At 48.3% G+C, this 27,724-nt stretch overlaps 1 protein-coding gene across 1 annotated transcript; it reads right to left on the reverse strand.

The window, feature by feature from the left end:
- Window positions 1-18,519: 18,519 nt before the first annotated feature.
- On the reverse strand, window positions 18,520-23,112 carry LOC123147501 (protein STICHEL-like 2). Its single transcript, XM_044566771.1, has 6 exons — window positions 22,759-23,112; window positions 20,935-22,120; window positions 20,611-20,827; window positions 20,229-20,423; window positions 19,876-20,085; window positions 18,520-19,453 (listed from the first exon to the last, which is right to left on the reverse strand). Exons 2-6 carry the CDS (start codon window positions 22,060-22,062, stop codon window positions 18,777-18,779), a joined length of 2,427 nt encoding a protein of 808 aa, XP_044422706.1. The 5' UTR covers window positions 22,063-22,120; window positions 22,759-23,112; the 3' UTR covers window positions 18,520-18,776.
- Between the last annotated feature and the right edge of the window lie 4,612 nt (window positions 23,113-27,724).

Genomic DNA, 27,724 nt, shown 5'->3' on the forward strand with positions numbered 1-27,724 from the left:
TGCGAGGGCGCCCTCGGCCGCGCTTGGGCGGGGGAGAGGCAGGCTCTACCCGGCGAGCCTTCCCCTTCTCTGCGGCCGAGAACCTCCTCGACGGGGCCATGAAGAAGAAGGAGAAGAAAAGGGGGATGGACTGGAAGGGCGAGCGCCGATCCATACTTATAGCCGGCGAGGGCCAACCGTCGGCCCCCACTATCGCAGGTAATCATGACCCGCTTTGCATGCAGGGACTTGTCCAATCTGTGCAGTTGCCGAGGCGCCATGGGGAAGTGGAGACGCCCACGTCCAATCAACCGCCACGCGGCGCCCAAGGCTGCAGGTTGTTAGGGCCCATGGCGCTTCGCGCTTACCCTTTCGCCTCCTTGCACGGCCAAGTCCGGGCACGCCTTGGGCCCGGGGGCTAATGTCGGCGTTCTGGGAATGGGGGTCCCAGACTTGCCTGCCTGCGGCCTGCGGCATGGCTCAAAGGGGGGCCCAGCACGGCCCATCTTCATTAACACAGACTTAAGACCCTCGCGAGGGGCCAAGCCTCGCGGGGCAGACGACGCGGAGCTTCCTCAGGCACGGCCTCACTAGGTTGGCTCGCGAGGAGGCGGAGAGATCAAGGCAGGGTACCTCATGAGGAGCCTGTGACGCAAGCCATGACGACCAAGGGCGCCAGGCGGGTGCCAGCCCGCGTAGTTTCCTCCTTTCCCCTTTGGTGCAAAGGGGGCAAGCGCAGCCGCAGAGTACCGAGGCATCAGGAAAAGGTTGCCATTTCGGTGCAACGAGACCAAGACCAGGAGGACTGCAGGACGAAGGTCATCATGGAGCCCAAGACGGCGTCACCACCAGAGCTTTGCGCAGGCGAGGACCAACTTTAGTCAGGATAAGTGTACTAGATGTTCCCCCTCAAAATGGCCAATTGTTGGTGCCCTTCCCGCTCAATATTTGGGAAGAAGCCTAGGGCCTTTGCATATAAATAGGACCGGCCACCCACAGGGTAGGGGGGATCAGATCGAAATCAGAGAGAGAGAAGGGTGACTGAACTCCTCCTGGCAGTTCGTCCCCCCCCCCCAGCAAAGAACAGACCCTCGCGAGGCTGTTCTTCCTTGTATTGTTCATCATCATCAGCCCAAGAGGCAATCCACCACACCACACATTGGAGTAGGGTATTACACCACAACGGTGGCCCGAACCAGTATAAACCCTGCGTCTCTTGTGTCGTTCTTTCCATAGCTCAGATCTCATCGAGGCGGAGGGGTGCAGGTAGGTAGAAGGCGAAATCTCTGCGCGCACCCCAGTGTTCGAACCTTAAGGGTCTGCCGGAACCTGAAATCCGACAGAGAGTGCCTCCGAGGAGAAGAAGAAGAACAATGCAAAGGGTGGCAATGTCAAGAAGGGCAATGCCGCCCCTCCAAACAAAGCCGGCGATTTTAATCCTTCTTATGTGTTATGTCGTGCTAGTGATGGGCATGTTTATGCCAAATTTGTTGGTTCTCTTCATGAATACATTGAATGGTCTATTTGGGTTCCAAAGACCCTTATTACTAACATCAAAGGACCCATTACAAAATGGGTACCTAAAACCAAGCAGTGATCTCTTGTAGGTGTTTGCTTCCGGTCGGAGATCATGGTTGCTCGATAGCGGAGCTACAAATCATATGACCGGAAGCAAGGACTTGGTGGTGGACGTGCACAAGGTTCCATCTATGCCCGCCAATGTAGAGTGGGGTGACGCCTCATCTTCTAAGGTATTGGGACTTGGCAAGGTGGTCATCTCTCATGATCTCATGATCGAGAAAGTCATGCTTGTTGAGTCCCTTGCATACAATTTACTTTCCGTTCGTCAACTTGCAATCATGGGCTTTGCCACTTTCTTTGATATCGATACCGTGGCCCTCTTGTGGAGCAAGACTCTTAAAGTAGCCTTTGTTGGGCATGTCGAGAATGGTCTATATGTGATTAACTTTTCGGAGCGACCCACTAAGACCGCGACGTGCCTAATGGATAAAGTTGATGTGGGATGGCTTTGGCATCGCCGTTTAGCCCATGTCAATATGAGATCTTTGCAAAGTCTCCTCAAGGGGGACCATGTCCATGGACTAACGAATGTTAGTTTTGCTAAAGATCGTGCTTGCAGTGCTTGTATCGAAGGAAAGCTACATGAGAAGGCTCACCCTCCCACGACTATCATTTATTCAAAGAGGCCTTTGAAGCTCCTTCACATGGATCTCTTTGGGCCTCCATCCTTCGATAGTCTTGGAGGTAGGAAGTATTGCTTGGTGATTGTGGATGACTACTCAAGGTACACGTGGGTGTATTTCTTCAAGAGGAAGAGCGAGATCCAACAAACCATCATTGACTTTGCAAATGAAGCACAACGTCAACACAATGCAAATATCTTGACAATAAGAAGTGACAATGGCACCGAGTTCAAGAACTACACCTTGGATGAGTTTCTTAGTGATGAGGGAATCAAGCATCAATATTCCGCACCCTACACCCCTCAACAAAACGGTGTTGCAGAGAGGAAGAATTGGACATTAATGGATGCGGCAAGGACCATGATGGCGGAGTTCAAGTCTCCGTACAACTTTCGGGCCGAAGCCATCAACACCGCGTGTCATGCATCCAATCGGCTCTACCTCCGCAAGGGCTTGAACAAGACTCCATATGAGATACTCACCGGTAACAAGCCCAACCTCAAGTACTTCCGGGTATTCGGGTGTAAGTGTTTCATTCTCAAGAAAGGTGTTCGGTTGTCTAAATTTGAGGCTAGAGGTTATGATGGCATATTTGTTGGTTATGCTACAAACTCTCATGCTTACCGTGTCCTCAATAAATCCACGGGACTTATTGAGGAGACGTGTAACGTGGAGTTTGATGAGAATAACGGCTCCCAAGTGGAGCAAAGTGGCACTTGTGATGTAGGTGATGAAATTCCTCCCCAAGCCATAAGAAGAATGGGTGTTGGCTTTATCCTACCCATTGAGGAACCCCTTGTGGCCGAAGGAGAAGGACAAAGCTCCACTCAAGTGGAGCCATCACCAACCCAAGGCCCACACGCTTCCGAAGAACAACATGAAGGCCCTCATCCTCAAGAACATGACCAAGGGCAAGATCACGCTCAAGACGGTGTTGACACATCAAGTGATGCCCAAGGTCAAGTTCTCTCCTCCGAGCAAGTTCAAGAACAAGAACAAGCCCAAGACGACGCTCAAGATGATCAAGTGACCACTCCTCGTCTCACCCCCGAGGAGGAATTAGAGCGTCGTGCCGCCAAGGTTGCTTCCAAGCTCTCCACCAAGGATCATCTCATGACGAATGTGCTTGGAAGATTAAGAAAGGGGGTAAGAACTCGTAGACAATTAGCAAATTATTGTGAGCATCACGCGTTTATCTCTTGTGTGGAACCCCACAAGGTCTATGAGGTGCTAGAAGATCCGGATTGGCTCAATGCCATGCATGAAGAACTCAACAACTTCGAGCGCAACAAAGTGTGGAGATTGGTGCCAAGACCGACCGGGAATCACAATGTCATAGGAACCAAGTGGATATTTAAGAACAAGCAAGATGCCCATGGGATTATAATTCGCAAAAAGGCTCGTTTGGTAGCACAAGGCTACTCCCAAGTCGAGGGTATCGACTACGGTGAAACCTTTGCTCCCGTTGCTTGTCTTGAATCCATTCGCATGTTGATTGCATATGCTTCTCATCATAACTTTAAGTTACAACAAATGGATGTGAAGAGTGCTTTCCTTAATGGTCCTATTAATGAATTGGTTTACATCAAGCAACCCCCCGGGTTCGAGGATCCCTACTTTCTCGATCATGTGTATCAACTCGATAAGGCACTCTATGGCCTTAAACAAGCCCCACGTGCGTGGTATGACCACCTTACCGAGTTGTTACAAGACCGTGGTTTTGAAATTGGGCTAATCGACCCCACTCTTTTTACTAAGAAGGTCAAAGGGGAGTTGTTTGTGTGCCAATTATATGTTGATGATATTATCTTTGGTTCTCCTAACAAAGCTTTCAATGAGGAATTTGCCGCTCTCATGACCTCAAAGTTCGAGATGTCCTCCATGGGAGAGTTGAAGTTCTTTCTAGGGTTCGAAGTGAAGCAAAGAAGAGAAGGAACCTTCATCAATCAATCCAAATACACTCAAGACATGCTCAAGAGATTCAAGCTAAGTGACGTCAAGCCGGCTTCCACTCCAATGCCCACCAAGTGCCAACTTGACTTAGATCCCAATGGTAAAGTGGTGGATCAAAAGGTATATCGCTCCATGATTGGATCCTTGCTTTACCTTTGTGCATCTAGACCGGATATCATGTTGAGTGTGGGAATTTGTGCACGGTTTCAAGCCTCACCTAAGGAAAGTCACTATGTGGCGGTCAAATGAATCTTTCGATATTTGGCTCATACCCCAAACTTTGGCTTATGGTACCCAAGAGGATCAAACTTCAAGCTTGTAGGGTACTCAGATTCCGATTGGGCGGGAGACAAAGTGGATAGGAAGTCCACTTCCGGAGGGTGCCAATTCCTTGGTTGCTCTTTGGTAAGTTGGTCTTCCAAAAATCAAAGTTGTGTGTCTCTCTCGTCCACCGAGGCAGAGTATGTAGCAGCCGGTAGTTGTTCTGCACAACTCCTATGGATGAGGCAAACTTTAAAGGATTACGGTGTCACTTGTGACAAAGTGCCTCTTTGGTGTGACAATGAAAGTGCCATCAAGATCTCTCTCAACCCGGTGCAACACTTCAAGACGAAGCATATTGAGATTCGGTATCACTTCATTCGGGATCACATTAGGCGAGGAGAGATCGAGCTCAACTATGTCAACACTCATGACAACCTTGCAGATATTTTTCACGAAGCCCTTGGATGAAGCAAGATTTCGCGAGTTAAGGCATGAGCTAAATATCATTGATTCGAGCAATGTGGCTTGAACCCTTGCACACCGCACCATGCTCAATTTGCTGTCTAGTTTAGGTGTAGGCATGGACATAGGGGGAGTGTTGTTCTCTCAATGAACTCTCCCTCCCCCCATTATGCATAAATTGATCAAGTCTTTCACTTTAGCCATTGATTGATGGTAGTTGTGTTTCAAAGACGAGTTTTGGTCATGGGCTCAAGGTTAAAATCTTCGCAGTGCCATACCTCTTGACTCAAACATAGGTGGCCTCGGCCACCATCCTCTCTTGAAGAGGTGTGTCTTGGCCGTTTGCTGGTGTGCTCTCTTTTCGTGCCGTTTTGTTTTTCCTCGAGCTAAGCCATGTTGTTTGGTTGCCGTGGCGTACTGGGCGGTACTACCGCTGGTGGTGCGTGGTACTACCGCTTATAAGCGGTACTACCGCCCCCAGCGCAGTACTACCGCTGAGGGACAGGACCAGGGGGTTATATCGGGCAGGGGGAGGTTTGTTCTCCCCCATACCCATTCGCTTCACCCCCTCTTCCCTCTTCCTCTCTCCAGCCTCCTCTCGCCGCGGGAGGGCTCCGGCGGATCTCCGTCTCCGGGGCATCCCTCTCCATTTCCTTCGGTGGAGTCGTTCCCCACCTCGTTCTCTTGCCATGGATGCCGGTGTTGCCCCCGTTCCTTCTCTCCTTTGGTCTCATTTTTTAGATCTTGTTCTTAGGGGCAAGGGTGGTTGCATCTCTAGATTTTTGGCTAAATCTAGGCTTGAGTAGGTTGGAGAAGGCAACTAGGCTATCTTGATTAGAGTTTGGTAGGAATATTTTTGAATTTGGCAGGCTGGTAGTGCCGGATCTGACCACGGTAGCAAGAAACTGGTGTTTCCCTGTCTCGAGCGGTACGACCACTCTCTTTGGAGCAGTACTACTGCTTGGGCGGTACTACCGCGAGCATGTCACGGTACTACCGCTGCCTGCTAAGCTCCATCATATTCCTGCCTTTTCTTTGATCCTTTTGTTGTGTTTGTTGGCTTATGCTCGTTCTTTCTGATTGTTTTGCGTGTTCTTGTGTTTGGATCCAGGTGATGAACATCCTGAGCATCAAGCTCGCCGTATCAACCCTGGGCGTGCAACATCAAAATGCTACCGCACCTCTGAGCCAGCCGGTGGTTCCTCTAGCACCCAACCGCCTCCAGCAAGTGCATCCGCAAGTGTTCCTCCACCTCCTCGGCACTCGAAGAGATCCGCCACCAAGACAAAGGGGAAGACTGTGACTGAGATGACCAACAAGGAGTTTTGGGAAAGGCGTCGCCGCAATCCCTATGAGGTGGACAAAGAACCCACTTTGGTCAACCGCCCGTTCTGGAACCGATTTCAATTTGCCATCTATTTTGATATTATCAAGGCCAAGAAGAATCTCTTTGTTGATGTTCACTCCATTGACACTGATGCTATGGAGAAGGACCCGAAGTACTTTGGTGAAGCCCTTCAGGTGTGCACTCAGCTGAACATTCTCAGGATCATGCAATTCAACAAGGATTTCGATGCAAATTTGGTGGCTCAATTCTTTGCCACCGTTCATCTTGGGACGGATGTCGACAGAACTCTGACACGGATGACCAATGGCAAGCTGCTTTCCGTCAAGTGGAAGTCTTTCATGGAGTTACTTGATGTGGTGGATCACGGGCTTGAGACTCCAGTCGGTTTCCGCCCTCACCGCAATGCTACGTCCACCCACAAGCAAGCCCTTTGGCCCTACTGCACTGTGGAAGTTCACCCAGTGACTGAGAAGAAAACCTATGAGCTGTCTCCGTATCTGGACATTCTTCATCGCATCTTCCGTGAGACTCTCTTCCCTCAGATCGGGAATCTGGATATGGTCCACTCTTATCTCGTGGACATGCTTCTTTTCTGTCAGCATGAGAAGGAAGCAAACACTGGAGAGAGCCTGGATATTTCTCATGTCATGTGGTCTGAACTTCTCTCTACCGTGTCTGAGCACAAGTGCCCGATATATGGTCCATTCATCATGAGGCTCATTGAGAGGGCCTGGGCACAGATCTATCCCAGAGTGTTGCTGGAAACTGGAGACTTGGTTTCCCATGAGATCAAGCGTCTGAGGAAGAAGGACAATTGGGTCACCCCAGCACCTCAATCCGGGGGTCCGTCTGCTGCTGCTGCCATGGAGACCGAGGGTGGGGCAGCCACTAATGATCACGAGGAGGATCTTGGGCCCTCTAGTGCTGAACCCTCATGGGCGAAGAAGCTTAAACACAAGTTGAAGAAGCTTTTCTGCATGGAGTCTCTTGGTTAGTACATGACTCATGTGGCGGAGAAGCATGCCAGGGTGCGCCACAAGGAGCTCATGCGTCATATGGGAGCGACAGTTGCCAGTGGATCTGAGGGTCAGATCACTGAAGAGGAGGAGTGGATTCATCAGCACTGCCCTTGGACCGACTTTGACACCGAGCAGTTTTCGACCAACGACGGAGATGCAGACGATCACGCTGAGATATGATGTTCGAGATCCTCGGCTTGCCATCACCTGGAGTCGTAGCGCTGCTCTTTTCCCTTGTTGGTGCCTCGCTGCCAAAGGGGGAGAGAGTGTAGGGATTTGTGTTGTTGAGCTTTGAGTTTGTCGTCTTGTGTTTTCTTGTGTGTTCTCTCAGTGTCTTTGTTTGGTTTGGTTTGGTGCCCGTGAGACCTAAGTTCTAGACATATGGTGTGAGACATATGCTCCCTATCGCTACCTTATTACTTATGTCTATTCAGTACTGTAGTATATTATGAGTTGCATGCTTGTCCTGTTATATACTCTTCTCTCATATATCTTGTGCTTAGGATTGTTGGACTATAAAATATAGGGGAATTGTTGATCCGGATGTGTGTGTCTTGCTTTCCTTTTGCTCCTCTTTCTAGGCACACACATTCTGGGGGAGCCCGTCTATATTTTGTAGTTCTTAGTTTTCTTACGTTTATATCTTTTCCTTGTGCAAATCCCTAGTTGTCATCAATCCACTAAAAAGGGGAAGATTGTTACGGCATATCTCTCTCAAGGTAGTTTTGGTGATTGATGACAACATGTTTGCAGACTAATCATGTGCTTTGAGTAGTTCACAGATTCATCCCTGGCACGAGACGTTTTCTTCCCTTCGGAGTGTCATTCAAGACAGTGTAGCTCTCGGTGGACTAGTTGCGTAGAGGGCACCGTACTATCAAGAGGGGGTCCGCTGGGGTATTGCATGGGTGGAATCAACATGTACACATCAACTTCTCACCCTCCGAGCTCTTCCATTTCATAGAAGAGATCTCTCCTCTTTTCTATGTCCTGTCTGGGTCCCAACGGTAGTACCGCGCAACCCAGCGGTAGTACCGCTGAGGATCCACAAGCGGCAGTACCGCTCCACAGCGGTAGTACCACCCGTGACTCCACAGCAGTAGTACTGCTGGGGTGCCTGGCACCACCGCCTCGTCCTCGGCCTCTTTGGAGAGATCCTCTCTCTCTTCTGTGTCCCAGCGGTAGTACCGCACTACCAGCGGTAGTACCGCCGAAGGGTCACAAGCGGCAGTACCGCTCCGCAGCGGTAGTACCGCCCGTGACCCCGCTGCCGTACTACCGATGGGCTGTCTGGCTCCTACCACCTCGACTCGAGGGCTCTTTTTCTCGTGTTGGGTTTTGCGGCACTAGTTGCGGTTGTAGAGGCGGTAGTACCATTTCAGGAGCGGTAGTACCGCCCTTACCACCGCGGTAGTACCGCGTTGGGTCCTATTCCCTACTAGTCTTCTCTGCTCGGCAGTACCGCTGGCTGGAGCGGCAGTACCGCTGACCTAGCGGTAGTACCGCCCCCTCTTAGCGGTAGTACCGCCCTGTGCGGGGCTGGTTGGTGGGGGCAACGGTTGGATTGTTGCCCTTACTATAAAAGGGGGTCCCCTTCTTCCCTTTGACCTACCTCTTCCCCCTCAAGCTCCATTAATGCTCAAGATCCATTAAATGCTCCAAGCTCCATTTTCGCCTGATCTATCTCTCTAGCCAATCAAACTTGTTGATTTGCTCGGTAGTGGTTGAGAAGGCCCCGATCTACACTTCCACCAAGGGATTTTCGATTCCCCCACTCATCCCTAGCGGATCTTGTTACTCTTGGGTGTTTGAGCACCCTAGACGGTTGAGGTCACCACGGAGCCATAGTCCATTGTGGTGAAGCTTCGTGGTTTTGTTGGGAGCCTCCGATTAAGTTGTGGAGATTGCCCCAACCTTGTTTGTAAAGGTTCGGTCGCCGCCTTCAAGGGCACCAATAGTGGAATCACGGCATCTCGCATTGTGTGAGGGCGTGAGGAGAATACGGTGGCCCTAGTGGCTTCTTGGGGAGCATTGTGCCTCCACACCGCTCTAACAGAGACGTACTTCCCCTCAAAAGGAAGGAACTTCGGTAACACATCCTCGTCTTCACCGGATCCACTCTTGGTTATCTCTTACCTTTACTTGTGCAAGCTCTTTAGTGTTGCTTCTCTTGCTTGCGTGTATGCTTGTTGTTATTGCATCATATAGGTTGGTCACCTAGTTGCACATCTAAACAACCTACTTTGACGCAAAGTTTAATTTGATAAAGAAAAGTTGAAAATTGGTAGTTGCCTATTCACCCCCCCCCCTCTAGTCAACCATATCGATCCTTTGAACTTGGGGGCTAATGCATATTGCTTGTCTCTTCCTAAGGATGAGTCGGGTGAGCTGTCAACAGTCTCAACTGACTCATGGGGGCTATGCAGTTAAGTTCTGTTCTTTACACAGTGATCAATAGGATGGCTCATTCATACTGATTGAACCGGTCCTTGGGGACTACAAATGCAAAATTATGCTATTATCAGCATCCGGTTTGGTTTTAAACCGGACTTGGAGGGAGTCTAGGACAGAAGCTTGTAAATTTTTAAAGTCTACAGATTATTCAATCTTATCATAATCAGAAGACTTGGGGCTGGTAGGATATATAACTTATATAAGTTGGATGACGTACCTTATACTTCTGGCGCATCTGTTTGACCATCTCAATTTCCAAGTCACAGCTGGAGTGTACTTGACTAAGATAACTAGATAATACTTCACTATTACTCAATTGAGCATAGTGGGAGATATCAAACCTCACTTTCCGTCTTTCCATGACTTCTTGTTTGGCAGAATGTTTCGCTAGTACAGTTGGATTCCCCGGCTCAGTAAATCCGGTGCCAGTGATTAAAATGTCATCAACATGAGTCTCTGGCGGGTTAAGTGAGCTTGAAGGTTCAGTAGTTGACGGGTCAATATTGGTTTCATCAACAGACAACTCAGGCATCTCAGGTTGAGTGTTGGAAGCAGGATCTTCTAGTGCAGAGGCTCGCTGGTCCGGTTCAGTAGCTTTAGGATATTCAGCCGTTTTTGTCGTCTTCGCCTTCTTGTTGGTTTTTGCTTGGCCACTAAAGAAAATTTGGACAAGTCAGCATAATGGTAAAGATATAAAGGAACAGAAGAAATATAATTATTCTGACCCAGGGGCAGTCTTGAAAGCCGGCAGCTGAGTCTGAGATGAATCACCAGAGGAAGAGCGGGAAATCTCCTGCAAAGATAAGTCAAAGGAATGGAGTGGTTAACGAAAGAAACCCGCCAGTAAATAAAAGAGTTAACGTTAAAAAGAACCTTATTTTGGCGTTTTCGAGGAGTGTTTGGTAAACCGGAGGATAAATCTTCACCTCCACTGGTCCGGGTCTGGCGGCGACTCTCGTGTTGCTGTCGTTTCAAAAGAAAGTGAGGGTCTAAATAAGCCAAGGGTGTGAAAACCTTACTTTCCGGGTTACTTGCCGAAGTTTCTGCCTTGGTAAAGGTTCTGAGTCGGAGGAAATAATAGTTACCTCTTCTTCAACCACTTGGCTGGCTCCCGTGTCATCCTGGCAATAGTCAGTGTCAATAAGGTGGTTGAAAAACAAGCCAAGAGAGTCAAGGGCTACCTCCGACTCAGAGGTTTCATCCAGCTTAAGAAGATCAGAGGCACTTGGTTTCTTCCTAGATCTCCTGATGGTCTCTTTGGCGGCTTTCGCGGCAGCCCTAGCCTTTTTGGCAGCCTCGTGGTCATATTTTGCCTTCCAGAAGTCAGATTTAGCCTGCGGAAGAACAATATATTTGAGTTCACGCAATGTTTGGGTGATGAAGTAAGGTAAAAGAAATCAAGAGACTTACATCTGGCGGCGGGTTAAGCTTGCAGAAAGGATTCAAACCCACTTTGCTGCAGTCTTCAAATTTGCTATTTACAAGCAATATTGCTATTTCAATGATGCCCTCTTCAGTCAAACGCGGAGAGCTATGGCGTAAGGGATCGTATGTTCCTTCGGTATAAGTACACATCAAGCCGGATCGGCGGCTTAAGGGTATGATCCTCCATGCGACCCAGTGGCGGATTAAATCGACTCCTGTTAAACCGTTTCCTAGCAAGCCTTGGACTTTTCTGATTGTAGGGACAAGTTTCTTGCATTCGGTGGTGGTAAATTTATCAGGGAGTTGATAACTTGAGTCGAGACATTCAACGCGATAACCCGGCAGTGGATTTTCATCAGACGGCGAGATATCTTTGTAGTAGGACCATGTTTGATTCCAGTCCTTGGGGTGGCTCGGCAGAGCTGCTTGAGGGAAGATGGCATCTCTTCTGTGTTGAATTGAAATTCCACCAAGTTCCAAGCTGGGCCCGTATGTGAACTCATTTTGCCGGTTCAGGTAGAAGTATTCCCTGAAAAGCTCAACACTAGGCTCTTCTTGAAGGTATACCTCAGAGAAAACTTGAAAGTTACAGATGTTTGACACGGAGTTGGGTCCAATGTCTTGCGGATGGAGTTTGAAGAAGTGCAGAACATCCCTAAAGAACTTAGAGCCGGGCGGCGAGAAGCCCTGGTTCATATGATCAGTCAATACAATAACTTCACCGTCCTTTGGTTGAGGTCTCTCTTCGCCCGGGTCAGGAGCACAGTAATGCATGACACTTTTCTCTGGCAAATATCCAACGGTGACAAAATCCTTTAAATTGCTCTCAGTGAAGATGGAGGGAACCCAGTCACATGTAGTAACTGTCTTTGGCGGCATGGTGAAAGGACAACCTAAAGGAAGGAAATAATTTGCTGGCTCAAGTTAGTTGGTGAGATTACAAGTTAACAATTGCAGTGCATGTTCAGAATGGCGGCTTAAGCAAGGGCTAATGATATATGAAGTAATGATAGGCCGGAAAAGAAAGCCGCCATGACTAAGATATTCAAGGTCTACCAAGAGTGAAATTTGCTAAGTGTTGGGGCAAAACAGGTTCTACAGAGTAAAGCTATAAATTTGGATCTGCAGTTGTTCAAAAAAAGGAAATATAATCTAAATTTACAAAGGCGGCAGCAGAAAAGTGGAGGTGCCCCAGAAGAGATCTATTGCAATGAGGATATGTTCTAAATATCAAAAGCGGGTGCTAAGACTGCTACCGCACAGGACCTACCTTATTTTTGGATCAAAGCTACACGATCTAGCAAGAAGAAGGAGGAGTGGTGATGAACACTGACGAACACCAAAACCCTAAAAGACAGATCCAGGAAAAGGAAAAGGGGAGACTTGCTGATACTAGTTGACAGTGGAGGAGTGCCGCGGCGTTTCTGGACCGTTCAGGGTGATGCAGCGGCCGGAGTTGATGAAGGGGACGGAGGTCGACGGAGGCGGAGCTCGTGAGGGCTGGTGCGTCGTGAGGAAGAAGGAGAAGAGAGGAGAATGAGAAGGGGTGGTCTGACCCTATTTATAAGGAAAAGAGTAACAGGCAGGTGCGAAAAACGAGGAGGCCAAATGATGATTATCCAGCTAATTAAACACCTCGAGTTTCAGAAGGTCATTAAGGATAAAAGATCCGTTAAAAGATGATGTCGTGGCGGGTTTCCGAAATTTCTGGAGATGACGTCATGGCAGATTACAATGTTTCACAAGCAGAGGAAGAAGTATTTTTTCTAAGTGTCGAAGATTGACCTGAACAAGTTCAAATCAACCTGAGGCCTAATGTTGGGGATATGACTATCAGGTATGACCCGCCTAGGAGGGGTCGGGTCAACCACAATGATGGTTCATCCTAGAAGCCCAAGAGAGTATACCAGACGACGATTCATAGATAGGCCAGTAAGAGGCCCAAGCCCAGAGACGGCTTAAAAGCCCGTAAGTGTAAACCACCATGTATGAATAGACTTGTAATGTAAGGCATGTAAGATATGTCACCGAGCCGGACACGTTGTATGAGTCGGCCGGGACTCTCTAGGCCGCAGGGCGTCAACCCATGTATATAAGGGGACGACCCGGCAGCGGCTTAGGGCAAGAAATATCAAATCGAGAGCCAGGCAAAGCGTGTTTGCTCCCTGGTAATCGAAACCCTAGTAATACCACCTCAACTGGAGTAGGCCTTTACCTTCACCGCAAGGGGCCGAACCAGTATAAACTCTCCGTGTCCCTTGTCCCGTTTAACCCCTTTAAGCTAACCTTGTCACAATGGTTCCACAACTAAGTTCTTCCATGAGGACATCTGCCTTGACACTTCCATGACACGAATGGAGAAGCGGCACTTGAACAGCAGATGCATCGGGGACTCTCGCACATGATTGCAAAGTGGGCAACGATCACAGCATGGCCACCCACGATGCTGCAGCCTGTCTGCCATCTAGAACCGATTTTGTGTGACCAACATGCAAAAAACTTACATTTTCGTTCTTATATTATGAAACAGAGGGAATGGTAAACACATTTTCTTTCCTTGTGTTGATGTAATGGAGCAGCTGTGATCCTAGATTTGATTAATCTGGTCTGTTGTAGAGGAGCTGGCAGAGGAGTGCGCTGCGAGTGACAGAGCTAGGAAAGAAAAGGTAAGCGAGCGAGTACCTCACTATTTCGGTGCCCCTGTTGGATCAATTTTGGAAGCAAATTCCCTGCCTTGATTTAATACCTTTTCACCTTGCATGCAAATATGCACGTCTAGGGAATTCTCTTCCTTTAATCCATCAGCATGCGACAATAATATGTGAACACCGGCATTAGTCGTGGCCATATCAGTAGGTGCGTATCTATCTATGCAGATTCCTGTACTGCGGGTTCATTACAAGGAAAGACAGGGGGATTTTGCAAATATGTGTGTGCTGACCGGCTCGGGCCCGAGCAGTCCAGTTGTCGCTCTGTGATTGGCCCAGGACCAAAGTTGCACATTGGATGCAAGTTGTAGGACTGGGTAGGTTCATTTTACAAGTTGTAGGACTAAACCATCACATCTCGGACAAGTTATAGGACTCCCAGTGCTTTTACCTCTTCTCAAAGCAAAGCTGCACATACACGATAACTTCATGTATGCTGAAACTTTGCCAGACGCCTGCACAGATAAAAGGTAACACTTGCTCTTCAAGTTGGACATTCACAAAAGGCAACACTTGCTCTTAAAGTTGGACATCCACAAGACATTTGACTCTGTTAGATGGGATTACATCCTTGATCCCTTTAGCGGAGGTGGTTCCCTAGTCGGTTCAGTGACTGGATCACTGCCTTGCTAGCCACATCTTCATCAGGGTCCTCAATAGGATATCCGTCCTCCACCCCCACCCCCACCCCCACATCCTGCATGGGAGGGGGTGCGGCAAGGTGAACCATGTCACCATTGCTCATTGTTATTGCCGTCGACCCCCTACAACAAATCATGGATGTGTTTACTAAGCACAAGATTGGTGGAAGAGGGGCCACCTTCCGCACCTCACTTTATGCCGAGGACACCTCTATCTTTGTTGCCCTCATCAAGCAGGACGTCCATAATCTGGCAACCATTTTGGGCTCTTTTGGTGAGGTGACTGGTCTTTCCACCAACTTTCAAGAGAGCTCTATGGTTCCTATTTGCTGTGGCAACCCCAACCTTGCCGACATCCTGCAAAACTTACACCATACGAGCTTCTTTCTCAATCAAATATCTTGGTCTACCACTCAGCTCAAGAGAGTGGATTTCCAGCCGCTCGAGGATAACATGTGGCAAAGCTCCCTCCATGGAAGGGGAGGAATATCACTACGATTGGTCGAACTACTTTGGTCAAGTTTGTCCTTATCTTGCAGGCAATATATCACATCACACCTCTAGTCGTCATTCCTAGAGTTGTCAACAACACCAAGAAGACGGAGCGGGCCTTCCTTTGGTCGGCGGTGGACAAGACCTCGGGCACGAAATGCAAGGTGAATTGGTAAACTAGGTGCCGCCCCACCGACCTTGACGACCTCGAGAAATTTGCAAGGACCTTGCCGTTGCTCTGGCCATGGCTTGAGCAGAACAACCCAACCAAGTTGTGGATTGGCATGCATGGGCAACCCTTGTGACGCTGTGTGCACGGAGTTTTTCTATGCCTACACCTGCATCACCATAGGTAATGGGGTTAAGGTGCCTTTCTGGGACACGCCATGGCTGGATGGGAAGAGGCCAAATGACATTTCCCCCTTGTCCATGAGGTCTGAAAGAGAAAGAAGTGGACTGCTCGCCAGACCCTTGCTGGGAATGCGTGGATTAAACAAATCAAGTTGACCGAGCATTTTTTCATGGATCATCTTCTCGAGTACGCAGAGCTTTGGAGCATCCTCTCGCATGGTCAGCTTAACGATGGTTTGAAGGATGTAATTTCTTGGAAGTTCGCGACAAGCAGTATCTACTCGACCAAGCCTAGGTACAAGGCTCAATTCCATGGCGCCACCCTCACTTCAATGAACAAGACTATCTGGAAGACTTGGGCCCCTCTGAAGGCCAATTTTATTGCTTGGTTAACCATTCAGAATAGGATTTCGACCGCCAATCGCCTGGCTAGGAGAGAATGAGAGAAATGTGCACTTTGACCCCTCAGTAAGAGGGCCAATGAGATGTCCATGCATATTTTATCCGGGTGTTGCTTCACCATGAGTGGTGTGGAGAATGCCCAAGGATTGGTTTGGTTTGGACTCCCCTGAATTTATCTATGTGGGCGGGTGAGAGAAGCATCAAATCTTGGTGGACAAGAATGACAACCCCCAACATTGCAAACCGAAAGACGATAGCCTCCCTAATCATGCTTGTCGACGCTCTCGAATGAGCAAAACGCTCGTGTCTTCCGAAAGAAATCAATGCTACCATGCTACATCCTAAAGCTTATCAAGGAGGAGGCTAAGATTTGGGTCATCGAGCGAAATAATTGGGTAATTTGATGCCACGAGAGTAGAAGCCTTTCCTTTTGTATGTCTGACGTCGATGCACTGCGCTCTCTTTTGAGCAGTAACTCTGTATTAATAAACAAGGCAAATCTTTTGCCCCGGTTTCAAAAATAAGTATTTTCTCTGCGTATCACATAATTATGCTCCAACACCAAAAGATGTCGGCGTACGACAATCTATGGGGCCGAGAAGCCTCTTTCGGTTCGGTGTGGCGCACGCAGCACACAAAGAGCAGCAACAACCACACACAACACATGAGTGTTTACCCAGGTTTGGGCCGCAGTGACGCGTAAAACTCTACTCTTGCTTCGGTTGTGGATTGATGTGTTAAAAAGCCTTCTCTTACAGAGAGCGCGACCTTGCCGACAGGACGCTTGGGAGGCTGCTAGACTACTGCAAATGGACAGGGTTTCGGCCATTGTAAAGGTTTCCCCGGCCCTTCTTTTATAGATGAAAGGGGTCGCCACAGTGAAAAACAATAATTACAAGGTGAATAGTGGCTATAGTGCTATCATAGCTAACACTGACGGCATAGGACAAACGCATTTAATGCGTTGTTAGGTGTCATGCTAGGTTGAATGCCGGCAAGGGAGTTTTGTTCCACTTGTACCGCTAGCCAAGCTACCTTTTATTACCGCGCGCCCGTGGACGGGTGTTGGTAAAGTTGTTCTTCAGGCGGTGATCCGCCATGTGTCCCGACAACTTCTACCTAACCGCCTGCACGCCCACCACCTGTCGGCAAGCTCCTGGCCGATAGATGCGGCGAGCAGTGGAGGGACCTTGAGCTTGCCGGCCTTGATCTTGCCGGTGATGTGGAAAACACATTGCCGGGAAGGTAACTTCTCGGCAGCCTGAGTCTTGATCTTGAGATGATCTTCTCGATGACCTGCCTCGAGGTCTTCTTCTTCATGGTATTATTCACCATGACTTGTGTATCTTGGGATGGATCTACCTTTTGCCATGCCTTTTCCGGCGTGGAGGCTACCACTTGCCGATGCATAGTGAGGGGTATAAACACCCGATGTTTACAACACTGACAGGAGCCCTTGGGCCCAGGCCAGGCACGCGTGCACAACGTTTGTCTGGGCTAGGCCCATTAACACGCATCGGCCTCCGCGTGGCGAACGGTAACTGCCACCCACTACCTTTTACTGTGTGCTGATGATATTGGATCTTCGCATTCATTGCGAGATCGTGGGGGAGATGGAACGGGATGCAAGTGGGGATCATGTGCCTGAAAAGGCACACCACGGCGTGCGGTGAAAGGCCAGCCCCCCTTCTTCCCCATAAAAGATAATGTCGGGAGCGTTGTTGAATTCACATATCCCCAATTCCATGTCCCGCTGCTGCTGCTACCTTCGTCTTCCTCGCACCACTGCACCTCGTTGCGCCGCTTGCTTCCGCCTCCCTCCATATCCCTTTCTCCTAGCCATGGTTCCCAAAACAAGGGCGACCAAGGATGCGAAAAAGACAGGGAAGGCGCTGGAGAAGTCGAAGAAGGCGATGCCGGCGCAGATGCGGAGGGAAAACACTTTTTTCCCGCTGGCGTTGAAAGTCTCCGACCTCATGGCCCGATACTCATTCCAATGGTCAGTGAAGACCAAGGACCATGAAGCCGTCGAAGTGTTGCCCACAAGTGTACCTGGCGGCGCAGATAAGTTCGCATTCTTCACCGGATATTTTTATTGTGGATTGCTCCCTCCTTTCTCGGCTTTCTTTGATGAGGTGATGAGGACCCAGAATTTTCTAGGTGAGCCGTCTCTGGTAGATTGAAGGTGACTCTGTTCCGCCATCAGAAAACGTGCCTCTGTTCCGCCATTTTTATTCACCTTAGATTGAAGGTGACGCCATCTCTGGTAGCCTGACATGGATCTCCGTGCTGCCCGCTTGACCCTTGAGATGGTAGGCGCTGACTTTCTCTGGCGTCGGATAGCCCCATTGAAAAGGAGGAGCCCCCACTCCTTTGATTCAAAGGAATTTTATAGATTTTTGAAGGATTGAAATCCTTTGAAAATTTTCCTACGTTTGTCCTTTGATTCATAGGATTGAATCCCACAGGATTTTTATCAATGAAATCTTTTGTACTACATTTTATAGGAAATCTAACATCCACTCTAACATTTTTTTACAATTCCTTACTTTTCCCGTGAAATCAAACACTCCTTGCTAATCCTATAAGATTCAAGTTGGGCATGACACTCCAATCCTATACTTTTCCTATATCTGCGTTTTCAAAATCCTGCGAATCAAAGAGGCCCTGAAAAGGAGGAGCGCCGACACAATGCGGATCCGTCCCGGTCTCGCCAACATCCTATAATCCATTTTAATTCTCTACAGCAATCTCTTGAGTTGATTTGCATGATGACGACAAATGATTAACAAAGAATAAAGGGATTGCTCAGGAACGCAACAAAAGGGTGTTTTCTGATGGATTATATCATTGCGCTACCAGTAGAGTTTAGAAGACCTATTGGACTGTACTCTGACATCTACGATGCACATCTAGAGTCAGAACTCAGGAGCAGGCTGCAGTTCAAAGACTCGCCTAAATTGATCTAACTTCCAATGGAATTTGGCTACCCACATCCGTACCAAAATGATAGAACATTATCAGCCTTGTTTCAACGGTGCTCATCTCTCCTAACTTAAGCTACAACATGCTCGCTACCCATGGAACACCTCCTGGGTTTCAGACCTGTACACAGCGTCAGCTTTCGTTCTGCAGTCCGGCCTGATCTTGCAGAAACAGCAGCTGAAGAGTCCCTTGCGAGGCCGCGGAGCCCTGTGCTTGTCGTGCGGCTGGGACTTCCGAGAGGGGGCACACGCACCACACGGTAGAATCTCAGAGAAACAGCCACCGCGGCGACGACCTTTGACTTCGTCGACCATTGGCGTGCGCTCTCCAGCTCTCGAGGCGACATTCCCTGTAGTGGATGCTTCAGGAATGACAGAGATTTTCTGGTAGCTCAGGATCCTCGACTCCGCATCTCCCGCATCGCTATCTGCACCATGAAGGCATCCCAGGATGTGAGATGCTTTCTCCTTGGGTTGTTGTCCTGGGAACGGTGGCGAAGGGCACTCCCTTCTGGATGAAGCTACGGTTCTGCAGTCCGTGGTGACTGGATTCTGCGCCTGTTGACCTTCTCTGGATTGCATGACCAGGCTGACCAACGAATTCTTGGATACAATCCTATTGCTGATGGAGATTGGAGAAAGATTGATCCTAATGTCCACGTTGCACTTGAGCAAATTCTGCAGAGAAACCACAAGTGGCATCCAGAAGCTCTCTGATGTTGGTACCTCCTCAGGATGACAGAATTGTAACTCAGCAACGGCCACACCTGCAATCCGAAAATAAATAGAATGAAAATCTGGCTTGAAACATCCTCAGCGAGCATGCAATGGTGCTTATATAATAGTATGTTACCATTGCTGATTGCTCACACTGTGCCAATTGCTATAGAAGATCAGAACTCTGAGGATAGTGCACGCGTTAAAAGAAACAAGGACTCTGGCCATGATGTACCATCTGATGGTCAACAATAACTTATGTTGGCAGGTGCGAACATTTGCTACATGATACATTGTTCAGTATGTGTTTTTTGGAATGCAGCATTGAGCAACTAGCTGGATAAAGATGTATGGTGGATCAACAGGAAAGAAGGGCTACATGAAGCAGGGACATGACTTCATAAGATAGAATGACAAATGAATCTTGCTTCGCAACAAAGTAAAAGTTCTAACACATCGTTATATCAATTACCTTGGGTTGTGTACAGGGATGACAACTTTCCATCTTTCTGCAGCAGATTATGAAGTGACTTAGATGTGCAGTTTTCAAGAGCCTTCATCCATATCGTCTCCAGTACATCTGGATCTCCTAAATTCATATCCAGACATCCGAGTTTGTTCTGGTAGCACAGATGAGAACTGGTCTCTAAGCTTTCATCTTTCAGGGCAGCAGCCCCGTCGTCTGCACAATTAATAGCATGATTATCAGAAAAATAGACACCTGTAATCAGAGATTTGTTTCATAATGATATTTGATATAGGGAACAATTTGAGATATTCGGCATTAATGCAGCATGCCTTTTTCAGACGGAGAATACGGGGTACCTGTTTGACTCTCTGTGAACATGCTTGAAACTGCAGTATCATCTAGGGCTTCTAGGCAGTAAGGCTCTCTCATATTGAACTGTAACAGAGCGGCGGTGAGCCAAGTGGACTGGTTCTTTGTGGTTTTCAATTGCTTTTCGGTTTCAGAAAGTATTTCCAGCGCATTCCTAAGTTTGTGCACGTCCACCTCAGCAGCTGAGAAGTTGCACAAATAGGGTTAGATGGATATGGAAATAATAGATCCATGTACTACACTGTAAGCTTATACACACACATAGGGATAGTGCTATAAATCGTCAACAAAATCGCAGATTTGTGTGCCGCTATGTCTCATGTAGCTCACACAACTTTAAAGTTTGCCCAGGAAGGGAAGTGGACGTACATGTATTTTTGCCAGTAACTTTCCTAACTTCTGAAGAATCTGAGGGGTGCTTCGCAGCTAAAATATCCATGATAAGATTTGCAAGCTGAGCCAATAGCTGCATGGGATCGACCTTTGAACTCAAAAGCTCCCTAGCCCTCCGGACAATGGTAGCAGCATCTGATGACATAGACAGATTAAGAAGATCAAGCAACTCTTCATCTGAGACATCACCTATCTGCCAAAATATAATTGGAGGTTATTTATAGGTCGAAAGAAGAAAAAAAGAAAACATATTTTCTGATGATATATATGAAGTTAGAGAGCTTGAGTAAATCAACTTACTAGGTCGTATGTCACTGATTTGCTGATCCTTTTTCCGAGCAGAGTTAGTTGGTCAAGCATTTGAACTGCATCCCGAATGGAACCACTTGCCTTGCGAGCAAGAAGCTCCAGCGCTTCGGCTTCGAACTCCATTCCTTCTTTTGTGCAAATCTTGCTCAATCGGCGGACAATCTCTGCATCGTCTATCTTGCAAAACCTATAGCTCTGGCACCATCCAGCGGAGTTGCTTGGTAGTTTATCAATGTCGGATGTTATCATGACAAATATTGAGCTTGCAGGGATCCCTTCAAGGCTACTGTAGATGGAGTACCAGCCCTCCTTATCCATATGTTGGCAATCATCTACAATAAGTACCTTGAAGTGTGAAGAAGCAGGAACTTCACAGGCATTCCTGAGCAAGACAGCAACTCTAGATTTGCAATCCAGTTTGGAAGCATCAACCTCTACCACACTGCTGCTGTTTCCTGAGAATATGGCCACGCATTCCTCGCAGTGCCCACAGGGCTGGTTCCCACCTGGAGAGAGGCAATTCAGCGCCGCTGCAAATACCCTAGCCGCGGATGTCTTGCCAATGCCATGCGGACCATGGAGGAGATAGATTGGAGCAAGCTTTCCTTGAGAAACGGCATTTGAAAGAGACTGTGCAACAACATCCTGTCCAGCCAGCTCAGAGAAGGACTTTGGCCGGTACTTCTGGAGCAAGCTTCTCGCGCCTTCCTGGGGCTCACTCCGACCGAGCTCTTCCCCTTCAATCACCAGAGAGAAAGCCCTGTCCTTGGCAGCTCTCGACATCCCAGGGATCGCAGAGCAGCAGTTCTGGTTATGAAGCGCCGCCTTCACCCGCGCGTTGGCCTTGATTATGTTGATCGGAGAGTTGGCGAGGCGGCCGCCAAACTCCTCCCTCCTCCTCTGGACATGATCATACATGTTGTAGCTGAAGCTGTGTCTGCCGTAATTGCTTGCCTCCACGTCATCTTCCTCGAGGGAACACCCCTCCCAGATGGTCTTCTTGGCCGAGAACTTGGCCAGCGAGTTGGTGTCTGGGTCCCTCAGAGATCTGGACCTCATGACGGCGACCAGAGCCCTCGAGATCGGGATATCAACCGAATGCCGCCTCCCCTCAATCATCTTGCAAGGCTTCCAATCAACTCCACAGGCTGGTTGTAGGACTGCAGACGGCTGAATCCTGCAATGCGGACGAGTGTTCAGGAACAATTTTTGACTTGTGGCAAGAAAAGCACATGCATTGCACGCTAGTAACAAAAAAAATTGAAACATGAAGCAGATCCCCCATCTAAAATTTCCATCTATTTTTAGATACTTGGTGACAGCAAATGCAGGCCTTTTTCTAAATAAATAAACAGGAAATGCAGGCCATGGACTGCGATTTTTTAGGAAACAAACTCCCTCCCGCTGCGATTTACCCTAAACAGTATTTACCACGCAGGTAATCAATCTTGGGAGCAGAAAAGGATAGAGATTGGGCGTACGGTTTTGAGCAAATCAATCTTGCACTGGTAAAAAAAAGTCGCAAAGAAGAAGATGGTAAATCGTGAATGCAGAATGCATCTAAGAAGAGAAAACAAGAGGAAAGAAAAAAACAACCTGGGAATAGAGGTTCTTGGAAGAAAAACCTGGCAGCGGGGGGGGGATTAAAAAGAGAGACGGGGGCGCAATTCCCCATAGAGGAATGCACCTCAAGAAGGCAAAGAAAAGAAAAGGAAGAATCAGAGAATCTCGGTGACACGCGAACCGAACAACCAGAAGGGAACCGAGCACGAACAGAAGAGGAAAGGTGGGGATTCGAACCGAAAGGAAGCTTACCCTACGTCCCTGCCACCCCGAAGCCGTCCACCGCCGCCGACGACGACGAGGAGGAGACGAAAAGCGGCACAGCCTTTAGGCACCGGCACCGCCACGCTCCAGTCCGCTCCCGGTATTTACCAGCACCGCCGCCGCCGCCGCATTAATGACGCGAGCGAAGCGGGGGGAGGCGGGGTGGAGGGGCCGCAGGAGCAAGAAGAAGACGAGGGGCAGCGCAGTGGCAGGGCGCGTAAATACGGCCGAAGTCGACGGATGGTTAGCCCCGCGAGGCCTGGGTGGAGACTGGCGTAGAGGAAATCGGAGGCCTGGCCGCGCCTCGGGCGGCGTGCCATCGCCCGTCGGTGGCTCTACAGCCGTAGATACCTGTGAAGAGCAGGGGCATGCTCATCTTTTGGCGAGAGGATGTCACGGCCGAATCGTAACGGACGGGGCAGTGTTGGCCGTGCGCCGAGTCCATGACAGGTTGGACCCTGGCCCACGCGTCGGCGACCGAGTGGAGCGTGAGCGACGGTGTGGCCGAGGGGGTGGCGTCAGATTTACTGTTGCTGATGCCGGGGGCTCGTGACCCCACCGCTTCTTGTGCTGTGCTCTGCTCGTCCTTTGCTCATCCTTTACTGCCAGAATAACTCTGTTTCGCCCAAAAGCAAAATTTGGCTTTCCTGGCATGGCCTCGTTTTTATTTCCTGCGTAAATTGCACGTCAAACGGCAATCACAGTAGTGCCGTTTGAAACGCCGGTTTTCCTAAAAAAAAATTATGGACCTAATTTGTTTGTTTGACAGCACGAAATTGTCCCTGTCAGAGGACATTTCGTCATCCCCCGGGTTTTGTCCAACTACACGCACGCACGGATGGTTGCCGAATTCGGAGTACAATTCTGAAGATTTGTGGAGATCAATCAAGAGGAAATTATGTGTTTCAGACGGAAATACTATGATAGCACAAGATTGTCTTTTTTGCCACCCGAGGACATTTCATCGTCGTCTGATTTTTTTTTTGTAGGACGAAATTATCTTTGGCGTAGTACTACTTGATTTGTTTATCATCTGATAATTTGGAGCCTACCCATGTTACGGAAACTGTGATGGTTGCACTGTTCTCTGTTTTGTATGCTACTATGCAGCACCCACCTTGAGCATTTGTTTCTTGTGCCAGGAGAGGAGAGGAGGATGGAATGGATGTCTGGGACCTTCTTTTCTCCGGAGCACATGTTCGTGGCATTATTTATCTCACTTCTTTTAACGGGGATACGACACCACGGGGGGACCAAGGTTAGTTGGGTGCGGCGATCGTGTTTACTCATTTTCTAATCACCGTTTCATTACTACCGCTAGTGATTAGGCAAGGGAGCTGGTGATGAGCTACAGTAGTAGTAGTAGTCTCGACTCTGCTCGCTGCGCTGCTGAAACAAATGTTGGCTTTTAATCATGAGATGAGATTACCCCACCCATTAAGATACGATCGCACCATCATGCCCGAATCTACAGGATAAGCATTCCCAAATCAGACAGTTCCTCATGCTTATCTTTTTCTTTGAAACATATACTATGAAGCTTAGCCGGCCTGTATTCTTAATCATGCTAGATCACTACAGTACGCTCATGTGATTAAAAACAGGAGCCTAACAGCGGCAGTGTAGCTCGCCGTGAAAAGGTCCCACTTTTGGTTTGGCCCTTGGTTTGGCTTCCATACAACCTATGGTCTAGGAGCCAACAGTGCTGAGCACGACACTAATAATATCCCGTCATACTGCATGCTCCTTCACCTCGATATAGGCACTTTCTTATGGGCACTAGAGTGGGAATTGATGAAGCGCACTAGTATTAAGCTAGGTAAAATGAATCACCATGACAAAGCATAATCGACAAAGCGCGGCGCTTCTACAGTGAGAATTGCTGGAATGGGCTGGGATGGAATCCCATGCATTGCATGCAATTCCGCTACGGACATGTGGCAGCAAAAGCTGAAAAGAATCCGTATCTTTCTTCCATCTCCACGCCCCATGCCACCACTCTCTCTCATTTTTCTCTCTATCTTGTTTGTGAAAAAGATGCACATGCACGAGCTGTGAAAGTCCGCAGTACAGAGAGAAGGGGGCCGTCTGCTGCGCTGTGTGTGACTGTTGGAGCAGACAGGACGTTCCATCCATCCATCTGTCCACGACACGGCAAATGCCAAGGGTAAAATCCAGCTTTCCTCGAGACACAAGAGAAGAGAACCCATCTTTACTGAACTGCATTGACTGGACACTGGTCGGTGCCCGTAGCTTTGTACTCCCTCCATTTCACAATGTAGTGCTTCCTCTATTCCCGTGCTTCAACTTTAACCGTAAATTTAACTGTTAAGACCAATTGCGGCGGGAGCAAAAATTATATCGGTGAATTCGCATTCGAAAGAAGTTTTCAATTATATAATTTTTTCTCCCGCCGCAGTTAGTCTCATTGGTTAAATTTATGGTCAAAGTTAGACCTCGGAAAACGCGGACGCATTATATTTTGAAATGGAGGGAGTATAGCAATGCTGCGGCTACAGTGGAAGATCTCCATGGAGGCAGCAGACGCAAGATTTTGTCAGGACGTAAACGCGCCATCAATGGAGTACTTTCCTGTCATTTGTAGGAGGACACCGGTCCTTGTTCTGAATCTCTGGGGAAAAATTTATGGAGGGGTAGACTTGAGGTTCAGAATCACATGGACCACTCGACCTCTAGTTTAACCACTTAAACCGGGCAGCCACGTTTCAGGGAAAGAGGAAGCGTATTTTGCACCCTAAAAGTCATTTTTGATCGCCATGGCAACTGAGGTTACAGTGGGAGATGGTCAACGGGCCAACTTTTGGCATGATCGTTGGTTGCTTGGACAATGCCCCAAAACCATTGCACCTGCTCTTTTCAAGATCTCAGCAAGAAAAAACAGAACGATCCATGAGGCGCTGCAGGCAGAAACTTGGCTCTCGGACCTTTCTAGGGGACTGACCGACCAAATGCTACCGGAACTGTTGCGGCTTGCGGCGTTGCTTGATACAGTACAACTGCACGATGGACAGGACGACTCGATCGTCTGGCGTTTCACGGAGTCACATGAGTACACAACGAGATCGGCCTACCTTCTGCAGTTCGAGGGCTCGGTTCCCACGGAGAATTACAATCTAATTTGGAGGGCGTGGGCGCCTGAGAAATGTCGGTTCTTCATCTGGACTGCGGCGCTTGGGAGGATCCTAACTGCCGATGTCTTGCTGCGCCGCGGATGGGAGAACAACTATTTCTGTACACTATGCGAGCGAAACCTGGAAACAACGGCACATTTGTTCTAGGACTGCCCATGGTCCAAACAAGTTTGGGGCAAGATCGCACGCCTAACCAACATGTCGGCGCTCCAGCCACAATCCTGGAACAATCAGACAAGCATCATCGGATGGATGGCACACTGTCACAACCAAGCCGCTAAGGAGAAGAAGAAAGGAACACTGTCCTTGCTACATCTTGTCCCATGGGAGTTGTGGAAGGAAAGGAACAGGAGGACCTTCCAACAGGAAGCTCTGTGCTTAGACTCTTTCGTTACTAGATTAAGAGAGGAGATCACACTCTGGAATCTCGCGGGAGCTGGGATTCCTTTCGATCCTGGCTAAATCTGTAGGCAGTGTGGTGTTTTTTGTGTTTCTCTTTCCTTTCGCTTGTGCCCGCCCGCTCTTGTTTTGGTGCTACTATCTGTAGCCCACCCCCTGTCCTTTTTCTCTGATCAATGAATTTGGTAGATTCTACCAACATTCAAAAAAAAGTCATTTTTGATGGATCCATATCCCCCTTGACTCAAATACCACGTAATTTTAACTCTGAAAACTGTCAAAACAAAAGAGGGGAGGGGCACGTAAGTCGATGACGTTGACCTTACATGTTTCCCCCCTTCTCCTCTTCCCCTCTTCCGGTGCCCTGGTCTGACTGGGGGAGGGGGAGGTGGCGTTTTGAGGGTTTCCTTGCCCTAGTCAGATAGGAGGAAGAAGGGTAGGGTTTTAGGGCGTGATCATATCAGGTGTTTTATTTTTGATCGGACATGGGTTGGGAATGATCAAGTGGGGTTTGTTTGGCATGATCATGATCATAAACATGCGACCGTTCATGAAAAAAACGATTGTTTCTATAAAAGGGAAAGAAGGAGAAAAGAGGGGTCTATTTTCGCAACAATTGTTGATGTGATTTATGAAGTGATTGCTCTGAATTCTGTGTTGATCAAAGCTTTATAATTTTGAAACACGTGTTGAAGATCCACCAGATGGTATGGATTATCTTTTTGCTCGGTTTCACTATTTTGGAAATTGTTGAAAGTTAATCGGCTGGAGGTTGAGATTCTTGTGGACAGAACCAGATTGGGTTATGCAGAAGTTTTGGCACATGCTACTAATATGTATCATGTGGAAAGAGGGCACTGGAGTTACCAACTGCACCGGCTAGTTCCTGACAAAATACTCACCAATTGTGTGTTGTTTTTTCATGATGATGCATCAGCTAAGAAGGTGGACATTGGACCAACTTATGGGGAATTTGCTGACATGTATGTGGAGGAAAGTGAGAAAGTGTTAGTGCAAAATGCAAAGTAGGGAAATGAAGGAACTACAGTGGAGGGAATTCAAAAGATGTAGAGAGAACATATTTAGAACTAGTGGAGCAGAGGAATTCAAATAACATAGACTAGACAAATTAGGATGATGCGGTCCTCATTCCAATTAAAGTTGCTGAAAATTATTCCATGCACAAATGAAGCAAATTTTCTTTTATCAGTGTTATGATTGTGGAAACAGATTTGGTGGATGAACTGCTTTTAGCAAAGTATGCTAGTGATGCAGAATAAGACATAAACATTAGCATTGATGATATGCAAGAGGTCTCAACCTTTATGGACAAGAACCTTTGCATTCCACGAAGAGAAAAGAAACTAGTCACATCAACTGTAGTTGCTAGCAAATATGCCAGG

This window comes from Triticum aestivum, chromosome 7A (assembly GCF_018294505.1).
Source record: "Triticum aestivum cultivar Chinese Spring chromosome 7A, IWGSC CS RefSeq v2.1, whole genome shotgun sequence".
Lineage (NCBI taxonomy): Eukaryota > Viridiplantae > Streptophyta > Magnoliopsida > Poales > Poaceae > Triticum > Triticum aestivum.